This window comes from Colletotrichum truncatum (genome assembly GCF_014235925.2).
Source record: "Colletotrichum truncatum strain CMES1059 chromosome Unknown Contig_0003, whole genome shotgun sequence".
NCBI classification, from domain to species: Eukaryota; Fungi; Ascomycota; class Sordariomycetes; order Glomerellales; family Glomerellaceae; genus Colletotrichum; species Colletotrichum truncatum.
In genome coordinates this window covers 6,065,906-6,078,048 of record NW_027222400.1, presented here as the reverse complement: position 1 = coordinate 6,078,048, position 12,143 = coordinate 6,065,906, and the positions used below count along the sequence as shown (strand labels likewise).

Here is a 12,143-nt window from a genome sequence, read left to right as displayed (position 1 = left end):
AAGATCGTAACCGACACTAGTTTGACATGCTTGACTTTGATGCAAGATGGTACAGGTCGTTGTTGGCCTGGGACTTGGTAACGGAAGGACTAATGCTATACAACAGACCTTGGCTTGTGAACAGAATGTGACTTGATGAAGATGAAGAAAAGAAGAACACGCGTTTCGTTCAACATGTACTTCTCGGAACTATGAAGGTTTCCTAATTGGGTCTCAGCCTATGCCTGTTAGTCTGATAGTTTAGTTACCCCCACGGAGTCCTACTTTGAAGACGATGCTGCAGTCCTTCCTTCATTTGAACGCCAAGCAAGTAATGCAGCATCAAAATTACAACGAAAGATTATTGTGTGATAGCCCGAGAAACAGGGGGAAGCTCACGACTCACCGGATGTTTGCATCCTGTCCCGGCTATGAGCAAGGGATGTGAGGCGTCTAGGGCCCTGCTGCCTTTGCATCACGTACTATCAGCTTCTGTCATTGGAACGCATACATGCACTCCCATCTCAATCAGGAAAGCTTGTTGAAGCTTGTGCGAAGGCTCTTGGATAGTTCAAAACTCGCGAAGCGATAGCGATAGAGTTGAAAAACGAGTATAAAACCTATACTGGAAGAGCAAAGACGAAAGATTGAGGAGATCACACAAGCTCTTGATTCTAGCATCGAGAGAATTCGACAGGATGCGTGTCTCACACATCTTGCATGCCTTGCCTTTGGCTTGCGGTGTGCTCGCTATTCGCCGTCGCGACGATGCCGATTCGATTGTCGCTACCAAGCAATTCATTATCGAAGTCGAAAAGGTCTTACCCATCCCATTTCCTTTGGATTCCATTTGGTCACCCATTTTCTAACATCGTCGATGAAGGGTACCGATGTAGACGCCCTCTCTGCCAAGCTCTCATCTAATCGAGGGGCGAAGATCGTGAAGACGTTCAAGTCAGATGTCTTTACTGGTCTGACCATCGAATCAGAGACAGACAACATCGACAGTCTGCAGCTAGACGCGGGAATTTCCAAGGCTTGGACTGCGAACCAGATTTGGCTTTCCCCGTATGAACCGGTTGCTCAGTTTGATAGCGATATCGCGGCCCTCAATTACTCACAGCATAAACACACTGGTGTTGACAAGGCACATGAAGCTGGTATCTTCGGAAAAGGTGCCAGGGTTGCTGTTATCGACACTGGTGCTGACTACAATCATCCTGCCGTGAGTCTCTCCTTGCGTTTTATTCGGTGACAGGTAGACTGAATATTCAGCTTGGGGGTGGTTTCGGTCCTGGATTCAAAGCCGCTGGTGGATGGGACTTTGTTGGCGACGAAGGTCAGTAATATCCCTGGCTCTTGGTACTCTGTTGGACTTGCACCTAACCAAGTTTCAAGGATGGCCTTCGCTTGGGGCCGTGAAGAAACCTGATAATGACCCGATGGACTCTAAACATCATGGCACCCATGTTGCTGGTATTATCGCTGGAAAAAGCGAGTGGTAAGAACTTCAACTTCTTTTTCTTAGCAGGTGTGGATTTACTCATTGGCCTAATCAGGTTCACCGGAGTGGCTCCCGAAGCAGAGCTTTACCTTTACAAAGTCTTTTCGCAACTTGTAAGTTTTGACGATCAGATAATAGTCATTGTTGTAAGAAGGTTGTGAACTGACGTCGAGCATCAGGGTAGTACTGATGATGCGACTCTGATCGACGCTCTCATCAGAGCGTACGAAGAAGGGGTGAGTGATGGAAAATGAATGAGAAGAATTACGTTGACATTGCCAAGGCCGATGTGATTACTGCTAGTATTGGCGGCGCTGGTGGCTTCTCCGGTGGTCCCTGGGCGACGGTTGCATCTCGAATTGCAGAGCAGGGAGTGGTTGTCACCATTTCTGCAGCTAACAGTGGCGTTGAAGGGCCCATTTACGGGAGCAGTGGAGCAGCGGGCAAAGAGGTGCTTGCTATTGCGTCCGGCGAGGCGGGCACTTGGCCCGGCATGCCTTTTGAGTTGACCTTCAACCTGGGCGATCAGAGCAATACTACGCTGTCGGGATATCTCAGCAACTATAACCCATGGACCATCAAGGATTGGTCCATCTTACCCCTCTCTTTCGACACGTCGGACCCTGCACAAGCTTGCAAAGATGTTCCCGAAAACACTCCCGATCTCTCTGACAAGATTGTGCTGGTGCGTCGAGGAGGATGTGATCTCCTGGAAAAGGAGTCTGCTCTTATGCCGTACAATGCCACCTACGTCATGTTTTATAACAATGAAGAGGCGACCCAGGATCCTTTGAGCTGGTTGAGCAAGCCAAAGTCTCTCGTAGACGCTAAGGTCGGGGAGGCGATCATCGAGACTATCAAGGCCGGCGGCAACGTCACTGCAGATTTCAGCAAGTTCACCGATCCTGACTACTATGTCGGTATGCACAACTCAGTCGGACTTTACCCCAACCAGTTTACCTCCTGGGGAGGTCTTTACAACTTGGAGTTGAAACCCGATGTTGCCGCTCCTGGGGGTCGCATCCTAAGCCCTGTCCCAGGAAACAGATGGGCCGTCCTCTCTGGAACATCAATGTCGTGCCCGTATGTCGCTGGTATTGCGGCGTTGTATATCGGAAAGTATGGCGGCCGCAAAGTTCACGGTCGCGGCTTTGGCAAGATGCTCAACCGTCGCATCATCTCTAGTGGTGCGAGTATGCCCTGGTCAATCGCCGACAGCAACAAGCCACTGGACACCGGTTTCTGGGCCCCAACTATCCAAGTCGGCTCAGGTATAGTCAATGCGTGGAAGGTTCTGAGCTACAAGACTGGCCTTACTTTTGACAAGTTTGCACTGAACGACACGGAGCACTTCAACAAAGTACAAACGGTCGAGATCGCTAATAATGCGGACGTTGAGGTAGAGTACCACTTTGCCCTTCAGCCGGCAGCTGGAATCGAAGCCAAGACCCCGTCGACGCCCTTTTTGAATGTTCTTGCCGACCTCAAGCCTTTAAAGATGGTCCCTTCTGTTGAGCTTCCTTCTGGCACCTTCAAGTTGAAGCCGGGCGAGGCTAGAAAAGCAGAGTATGCGACCTTGATATGGGCGTAATAGACAAGCAGCTAAAGCGATCAATAGGTTCATCTTCGACTATCCACAAGGTCTGGACCAGACGCGACAACCACTCTTCAGTGGAAAGATTCTTATCTCATCGAGTCTGGGTGAAGAGCTCGCTGTTCCTTACTTTGGCGCAGCTTTTAGCCTCAATGAGCAATACGATACACTGCTGGAACCTGGCACGGTGTCCATGCACTCGGGCACTCCTTCTCTAGATGTTGACCAGAAACCAAAGTAAGCTCAATTCAACTAGAATATTCTAAGAGAGCTGATCAAATCGCAAGCGTAACGTTCGACCTTGGTAGATATGTTCATGACTACTTTCGTGTCTATGCAACTTTCAGATACGGATGCAGCGAGCTTCGCTGGGACGTGAGTCTTCGGTTTCCTTGCCATGACAGCCTGTGTTATACAGGCATACTAACTGCAGATCACTTTAGATTTTTGAACCTGGTTTCGAGGAGAGCCAATGGAAATACCCCCCGGTCGTCGGCAAAGACGGCTATGTGGGCTCGGCTACCAACTTCATCTATGCCGATTCACTCGGCTACTATAGCGAGGACATCCATACTCCAGATGATGTCGTGCCGTTTCCCATTCATGTCGTAACTCGCAACACCAAGACCAGTTTCCCTCGGCATACATACATATGGCTGGGCAAGCTTGCAAATGATTCCAACATTGCACCTGGACAATACCAGTAAGCGTTCCCTCCGGTATGATGAGTTTGCAGATATACTAACTTTACTCAGAATGCGCTTTGCAGCGCTCAAGCCTTTCGGCGTTCCCCAGGAAGCAAACGATTGGGATGTCTTCAAGACTCCTGTCATTACTGTTCTTCCGAAGCCAACTGCTTAATTCAGACACTTTTCCGCACTCTAGAAGTATCCATACTCAAAGTTAGATTCAGGTTCTTTATACTTCGATTTCGAGCAAGTCAGTATTCGGGATAATGTTTGTTTAACGTACTAAGGGTGAATTATAAACGGGAAAGAGGATGTCTGCCCAAGTAAATGCCTAGAGGAGACGGATATAGACTGACCGAACACAGTTGATTGTTATTGGCAAGCTAGAATACAGGCCGAATAGACTTTGTTCCAAACAAAACGTTGAAATCAATATGTAGTCATCTAAAGAGGTGATGTTTAGGCCTCTGGGTTGGTGGCGATTTACTTAGCAATTGTTTTGGTGGACTTGGGACCCTCTGGTTGGACCCAGCTCACAACATTCGTCTAACAGTCTCCTGTCCACTCAAGCAGTGACCACTGCTAAGCCGGCCCAAAGCCAATCATCTACTCCATGGACGAAGAACAATTTATCAGGATTATCTAGACCGCGGAAATTCAATCTCCGTTCCATCCAAACGTCGACCTTAAATCGATGTTATTATCTGAGCCTTCCTGACGCAGCCAGAGGTTGCATCGGCCAATATTAAGCTTCCTGGTAGTCAAAAATATGTAGTCTATTATGACTTATAGAGTCTATCTACAGCGGAGAAATTCATTCTGTTGAGCCTCGTCATACCCCAGACGCTCCTTGGGCTCCTGTCAGCCCATGACCCGCCAAAGGATTTGCCGAGCGGGTTCCATGGGTGTAAATTGAGCTTCAATGCCTGTCGGTATAGGTTGCAATACAGGATTGCACAAAGGCTTGGATCCAATGCTGATGATTAAAAAAAGACATGGGAGGATGCACGTAGGAGGCTCCGAACTGTCGATCCTAGCCAAAGCCCAAGGTTTGACCAATGAAAGACTTCACTGCCTCACTTCCGTTGCAACTCTCTGTACGATCTAGTTGGTCGCGTCACCGCTTTGGACCTTTTGTATGCCTGACAAAACGCGTGGATCTTCGCACGTAACGACTGAATTTCCATCTTTCACAGCTTCATATTGTGCATTTGATCGTAGTAGTGGATGCGACAAGTCTGAAGTGGACTACCCGGCCGCGAAAGCTGATTTGCAACCCAATATCCCCTTGTTTTTTTGCTATTAAATGCATCCCCAATGCCATCCTTTTCCAGATGGGCCCGGAAGTTGAAGCCCAGGCAAGGCTGGCTTCCGAGCGGATGGCGGCGGTCAGCCATCGTCAACATCGGGCTCATGTCGACATGCGTGCTCATTCTCCTGGGAATCCTAGCGACGGCAATTTCAAGGACTCAAAACGTGGCACAAGTGTGGAAGTTTTACACGGCAGACTGTAAAAGCCGGAGTGTCAGCATCACCAATACCCTCCTTCACTTGTTTCTCAACGTGCTTTCAACCACGGTACTCGCTTCATCCAACTTCTTTATGCAGGTTCTAAACGCGCCATCTAGGCGGGAGGTCGCAGCCGCACATGCCAGAGGAGACTGGCTTGATATCGGTATCCCATCATGGCGAAATGCATTTCGCCTCTCGCGATTCAAGGCAATAGCGTGGATAATTCTTTTCATCACTTCTCTTCCAATTCACATGTTTTTCAACAGCTCCATCTTCCAGATGGACGGGCGAATGGGTGACTTTCACGTCACAGTGGCCACTGAATCTTTCCTTGAAGGAGGCCGCTACTACCTACCGGGTGCCAGCTTGTTCACTCGCGACTTGTTTGTCAAAGATCCCAGCACCTGGTGGTGGAGCTATAACGGATACGGGACCAAAGAGACTATTTTTGCTTTCGAAAACTATCGCAACAACACCGTTTCTTCCGAAAGAACCAACGTGTCGATTGCGGCAACCAATGCATCCGAGTGGTCCAGATTGGACACTTCGACATGCAGGACAATGTACACTGCGGAGCGATGCAACGGGCTTCGCGACTATAGCGACGTCGTGTTAGTCACGAAAGGTTCTCCATGGCGTAGATCAGATCTATGGAATCTGAGCAGCACCGCCGAAGACCTCTGGGAGCCCCTCGTGCCCAAAGACGAAACAAACGCATTGTGGTTTGCCACACAGTGTCACATGGAAGGCACCATTCAAGAGAACGTGCCACTTTGCAATAACAAATGCAATGCCTTCATGACTACAGAGAGTACAGACGGACCTTGGCACATGAATACCTCTGACTGGTATCGTTATCCTTCAGCGGCAGACATTGGGGGTGGAAACTACCCTTGGCGGAACGAAAGCACCATCATCGTTTCAGGATGGAACAGTACTCTTTACTCTGCTTCCAGCGAGAACATCACATTCGGCTTCCAGAAAAGCCATGATACGTTGGAGATTTCCCACTGCCTAGCAAAACCGAGAGATTTAGGAACTACTTGCGCCGTCGCTCTTTCCAAGCCTCTACTTCTCGGCGTCGTGGTATCGATTTTGATCAAGATACTTACCTGCATCGGTATCCTGTACGCTCTGGGATCGGAGGAATCCCTGGTAACTCCTGGCGATGCCATTGCATCGTTCTTATCCACGCATGATGGTGAGACCAATAGACCTGGACTCCTTACACAAGATATGGTGAGGAAGAAAGCCAGGAACAAGGGGAAGAATAAGGAATCAGATGCAGCTTACGTCCAGGTAGGGCCTCGACAGTGGGTAGATCAGCATGTCCGGAGAGCTGCGTGCGTACCTCGAACGGCTTGGTTCGGCACTTACAGTATCTTGGTTTTTGGTGACGTGGTAGCAATTGCTTGCTTCGCGAAACAGTTGGTTGAGGGTGTACCGCTGTGAGTATTTTTTTTCCATACCATGGATGCTGAAGAGTGAAGCTGATCTGCTGCAAGCTCCTGGATAAAGGCCAATCCTGCAGATGCAACCAGCGTCATCTCGCCAGTCGACGGCGGCATCGCCTTTATTGCATCCGTGCTTGTTGCTAACGCGCCGCAACTGTACTTATCTTTTTGGTATCTCGCGTACAACGCCCTTATTACACGATTGGAGATGGGTCGTGAGTGGTCGCGTTTCTCCACCGAGTATCGCCCCTTACGCGTATCTTCACCGAAGTGAGTATATCTATTGCCCTTATGGTGACACAGTTTGGGCAGATGCTGACGCTACAAAGAGGGCAACAAATCGCTACGTACCGGCTGCAATTGCCTTACAGGTATAGCATACCCCTTATGGTTACAAGTACAATGTTGCATTGGTTACTCTCAAATGCGCTTTTCATCATTGTATCGCAGGGCAGTAAGTTGATCTACCTTCAGGGCGAGTACAGTCTCACCTTTCACTAACACGCTACAGACTATTTCCGCATAGGCTCAGGCACGGATAACCCCGACGAGCCAGGTGGTTACAAGGCCGACACGATTAGTCTTCCGCCAGACGCCGTAGTTGGGCTTGGGACCTCATCTTTGCCCGTTTTGATGTTGATTATTCTTGGATCAATCATGATGGCCGGTCCAATTATTTTGTCTTTGAAACGGCTACCTGGGTATATGCCCGTGGTGGGATCCAACTCACTAGCAATGGCTGCTGCGTGCCGAGTTTCGCCGCTGTCAAAGGTTCCCACAACAGAGTATAAGGGAGGCAGTGGTGAGGATACCGAGCTAGAAGAGCTTGTGGTGGGATCGAAGCAAAGCCTGCAGACTAGTGGAGATAGGTTTGCGTGTGAATCTGGGGAGATGGCTTACCATCCTCTAAAATGGGGTGAGGTTGAAATGCCTCAAGATTGGTACGATCGAGTTGCGATTGATGGCCAGACGAATGAGCGGGTGGGACATTTGAGCTTTGGGACTGTGCTAGACGATCCAAAACCACCGGTTGAGGGGCGCTTCTACATGTAGAACTGGGCTGTATTAGTAAGGTGTAGTGTGTTGGTTAAAGAAAAACCATGGTATTCTAAAAGAAATGGGTATGGTATGGTATTACAATCAATTTGCATTAAACAGTCCATTGACATATAATGCGGCAATGTATTACTAAGCGCAGGTTTATGAACGGCTCCCAATAGGTTCACGGGTACCCGTGCGTGTAAAATTTCACGGGTACCCGTGGAAATGACTAAGCAACTCTGATATGGGGCTCATGAGCCAATGAGAGGCACGGCCTGCATCAAACTTATCCGGAAAGTTTACGACTTTACTACGATGCACTCTTCGGGCTTACTACCAGCGTATAACGCCTCCTGCTCTGCCTTATCTTGCTCGACTCGTTTCCAGACTTCGCTCATACCTCTCTCACTGTTTTTAAAGGGGTTTTGTCCATCTTCCGCAATAATCAGCTCATCGACCCGTTTGTGTTCAGCCCTATCCCAGTCCAGATAAGCCATCATCTCCTCCTTCGTCCAATCCCTTGACCCGTGTGAGGTAGTGCAGCGTCCTTTCATCTGCTTATAGTCAAGACACCACTCATAACACTTTTTGTCATAACGTAGCGGAAGTCCCATTGCCCTTCGATACTCCTGGTTTGTTTTGACACTCCCACGAGGTTGAGCACCGTACCAGGCGCTTCTTGCTGCACAGTACCGTCCGTATATCGCCTGAGGTGAATCGTATCCTGGCAGCGAAGGTGAATGCGAATGCGCAAATGGTGATAATACCCGAGGTGGTGATATACTGGTCTCTACCACTATAGCAATAGTCGGTTGAACCAACTCTGGTACGTCCTGCACGGCGTTTGAAGGAGGTTCTTGTGTATCTGTCGTCGTCCCGGTAAATATCGCAGTTGATACTATAGCTAGATCTAGAGTAGGTGTCGGTTCAGGCAATAAATGCATGTATCGCAGAGGGCACGCCTTTGAAGTCATAGTATGGCCAACTGTATGACACCTACTGCATTTGCTTGGGGCCCGTGAAGCAACTTCAACAACTTCGAACCCGCTAGGCTCTCGTCTAGTGCTTGATTTGGGAATACTGGGATTCTCTAATTGCAACCTGGGCTCTATGCGCTGGCGAGGCTCCAGCAATAGCTACGGCGCTCCATCACGCCTCAAATGCCAATATGCATGGAAGTGCTCACGTAGAAGAACAAGATTCTATTCTTGTAAAGTCTTCAATTTGTGTAAGCATAGGAGACCATATACTCGAGAAAACATCCCCGTACAGGCTGTGGAAGGATTTGTGTCTTTCTTCGTGAGCAGCTTCCGTTGCTCTTCTACTTTGCGCAAGGCTTCATGCGATACCTAGCCAAGCACTGCGCCGTATATTGACCCTGAAAGCTCAACTAGTATCTATATTTGCTATTTAACTTGATTTAACTTTAGATCCGATAGCTAATTTAGTAAAGCATGCTTCATTGCTCGCCAAGCTTCAAAAAGGTCTAATGTAGATCGTTTCAAGTGCGATTTAAGTAGTGCATGAATACCCTCAACTCGCGAAGTAGCTACATTGCCAAAATGGGTATGCTGATCGACCCAGGCTTTCACTAGCTTCTCCTTGTATGGTTTCAACCAAACGGACGTAACATAGCCGACTTCTTCGAGATGGTCCAGAAGATAGCGTTCCTCAAACTGGGAAACGCGCTCCTCAAAAACCACCTCAGATGGCGAGCTGATGATCGAATGCCAGGAGTTATAGAATTCTTCCCAGCTCTGAGTTGAAGGTTTGAGCGCTGCAGGATTGTTGACTGTCTTTGGCTTAGTAGAGTCAAAAGCTGGATTACAATGTTGAAGAACGGCCTTGTTCGCATGCCAGAGGCAAAGCAAAGATGCAGAAGAGGGGAAGATGGTTGCAACAGCGTTAATGCATGCTAAGCAGCGATCTGTGAGGATAACCGCAGGTAGGCTAGCGTTGCACTGACTATACAAGGATTTGACCCGCTCCAAAGCCCAGGTATAGTCATCTTCTGCCTCGCCGCTAAGAAATGCAAACGCAATACAGAACGACCGTTAGCAAGCATCGACGCCAACTATATCAAGAAGTAGCATACCATACTTATTAGTCTTATAAGTACAGTCTAGTAACATGATGTCTAGGTAGGCTTGGAGAAGGGCTAAGGAATCTAGATAAGCGAACAAGACAGCCGTAACTCGGCCATCTGGTGCAAACTGCATGCGACTCCAGAAGCCTTCCTCATCAAGTTGATTGGCAAGTGCATGGATCGAGGTCTGCCCTTCACGAACATCTCGTTTAGCGGCTGCAATATGATTGTAGATATCCTGCTGGGTCGCTATAGAGTCTGTCGTTTGTCGTATGTATGTTCTGATGTCCCTGGGTGCGACGCCAGCGTTTGAAAGACCGGCCACCTTGGCTTGATCCTCCTCAGATAGCTTGCGATGCGTTGGGTGAGCAGACGGATGTTGGCTTGGGGGATGATTATGAGAAGAAAAACGCTTATCGGGCCGGTGTCTCAAGCTCCATATGCTCTTATCCAAAGATTCCTTAGCAAGGACGGAAAATTGACAACCAGTCCCCCTACTAGTAGTTTGCCTTTGCCGCGCTATTGATGTGCTTGGCGGATGACACGACCTATCGCATGAATATGTAATCGTCCGTCGTCCGCTTTTCTCCTTTGTTGATCTCCCGGTAGTGAATACGTATCCCTTTGTCGCCGCCCAGTTGTTGATTGACATAAAAAGCTCATCGCGAGATTTATGATCGCTTTCAGGGGGGAGACTGTCGTCTGGGAATGTGAGTATTAAGTCTTTGAGAGCTATTTCCATTTTTAAGAATATATGACTGAAGTGCTGGATGCAAATAACGCGTGAAAGGTGTATGACACAAGACGCGTTCATTGACGTGGGCAGGTTGCTTAGTCATTTCCACGGGTACCCGTGAAATTTTACACGCACGGGTACCCGTGAACCTATTGGGAGCCTTTATGAACATAGGGTTATGTAAGCGTCTGAATACCGAAATGAATACATGAGCTCGGTCTATGTTGAAGGATGTCACAGTAGAGATGTTTTAGTCAAAGACTTCACCTGTCTTACCGACCCTGACCGAGAGGACCTCGGCATATGTTCGGTGAACGACGCTAAGCTTTAAGCAGTCGTCGCAACGAGCGGTAAACAGATCCAGCGATCGGCTAGACGGGGCTAGATGCTGACAACGGGCCAGTTGGCCAAACTGCGCCGCCAGCCGGACCGCATTGGGAATCTTGACCGATGGGGACCCTAAAAAAGAAAAAGGTTAAAAAATAAAAATAAAAACACTAGTAATGTGCCTCGGCTTCGCATACAAGACAAAAGAGCGCAAAGAATGAGGCTAACCAATGGAGTGAATGTCGAAGCTCCATTCCTATTCTCCCTGCCACACCCACTAGCTCAACATTGCAGTAATTGGTTGTTTTCATGTATATCCGTACTGGGAACAGAAAAGTCTCCGTCCTAGCTTTGTGGCTCGAGAGTTTCACATCGCATTTCTAATCCAGAGTGCGGTATGCAAGTCGCGCCGCTCTCACCCACCCAACCCCTCCACTGGGTCCCCCCTCCCAGTAACTCCGCTCCGATGTCCCTGGTTCCCGTCTCTGCTCCATAGGGTCCCTTTGAGAAGCTGAGGCAGCGACAGATCCGACCCCGTCGGCAGACACGACTGATCACTCACGAAGCTGAGGTGTCACTGTCGCAAAGTTCACCCCCCTACCTCGGCATGGCGTCATGTCTGATCAGTCAGCCCCACCACGGGAACGGAGAGCGAGACGCAGCAGGCTGGTCCTGGTCACCAAGACTTGCCAATGAAATGCCCACCACCACCGTGTCTGCGTACGTGTATCTTGGAGTAGTCCAGGCCCCCTCAAACCTTTCAACGGTCAGCCCCTCTTAGACCCTCCTCAAACGCACATCTCGATGGGAAAATCTCCGTCTCCAGTCACTAACACAGCTGCCCGGGCGGTGACTCCGGGGAATACGGGCCATCAGTTCGCCCGTAGACACAGAAAGAAACACGTCCAAGCCTCATCCCTACTAGCCCGTGCCCCGTGCACCGGAGAACATTCCTCGATCGTTCGTTGAGGCTCGGAGCTCATGCGGGCCTATGTCCCTCTTCGACCTGGTGCTCCGGCGCGGGGCATGAAATCATGACATAGTCAAAGGTAAAATAAAAAATAAAAAAAATAAAACTGGTGCAAAAAGTACCTACTCACGGTGATGGTCTTGGAGGGGTAAGGTCGGCCGAGGAACAAACGACTCAAGTCAAGTACTTTAACCCCCCTCCTAAGCTCCCTCCTTATATATGAACAGACCCTTTCAACTTCGTGTTGGACT

The 12,143-nt window shown here is 49.1% G+C and overlaps 3 protein-coding genes across 3 annotated transcripts; all 3 read left to right on the top strand.

Moving 5' to 3' along the window:
* Positions 1 to 677: 677 nt before the first annotated feature.
* CTRU02_206554 (serine endopeptidase) lies at positions 678 to 3,938 on the top strand (the record flags this gene model as incomplete). The annotated part of the gene is made up of 11 exons (XM_036730161.1): positions 678 to 797; positions 863 to 1,204; positions 1,255 to 1,318; positions 1,378 to 1,480; positions 1,539 to 1,596; positions 1,663 to 1,719; positions 1,767 to 3,049; positions 3,102 to 3,314; positions 3,365 to 3,452; positions 3,521 to 3,780; positions 3,833 to 3,938. 11 exons carry the CDS (start codon positions 678 to 680, stop codon positions 3,936 to 3,938), a joined length of 2,694 nt encoding a protein of 897 aa, XP_036578134.1.
* A 1,145-nt stretch (positions 3,939 to 5,083) lies between these two features.
* Positions 5,084 to 7,785, top strand: CTRU02_206553 (uncharacterized protein; the record flags this gene model as incomplete). Its single annotated transcript, XM_036730160.1, has 4 exons — positions 5,084 to 6,726; positions 6,784 to 7,002; positions 7,062 to 7,186; positions 7,244 to 7,785. The coding sequence occupies 4 exons, from the start codon at positions 5,084 to 5,086 to the stop codon at positions 7,783 to 7,785; spliced, it is 2,529 nt and encodes an 842-aa protein (XP_036578133.1).
* A 303-nt stretch (positions 7,786 to 8,088) lies between these two features.
* CTRU02_206552 (uncharacterized protein) lies at positions 8,089 to 8,265 on the top strand (the record flags this gene model as incomplete). The annotated part of the gene is made up of 1 exon (XM_070204738.1): positions 8,089 to 8,265. The coding sequence occupies one exon, from the start codon at positions 8,089 to 8,091 to the stop codon at positions 8,263 to 8,265; it is 177 nt and encodes a 58-aa protein (XP_070061842.1).
* Positions 8,266 to 12,143: the final 3,878 nt, after the last annotated feature.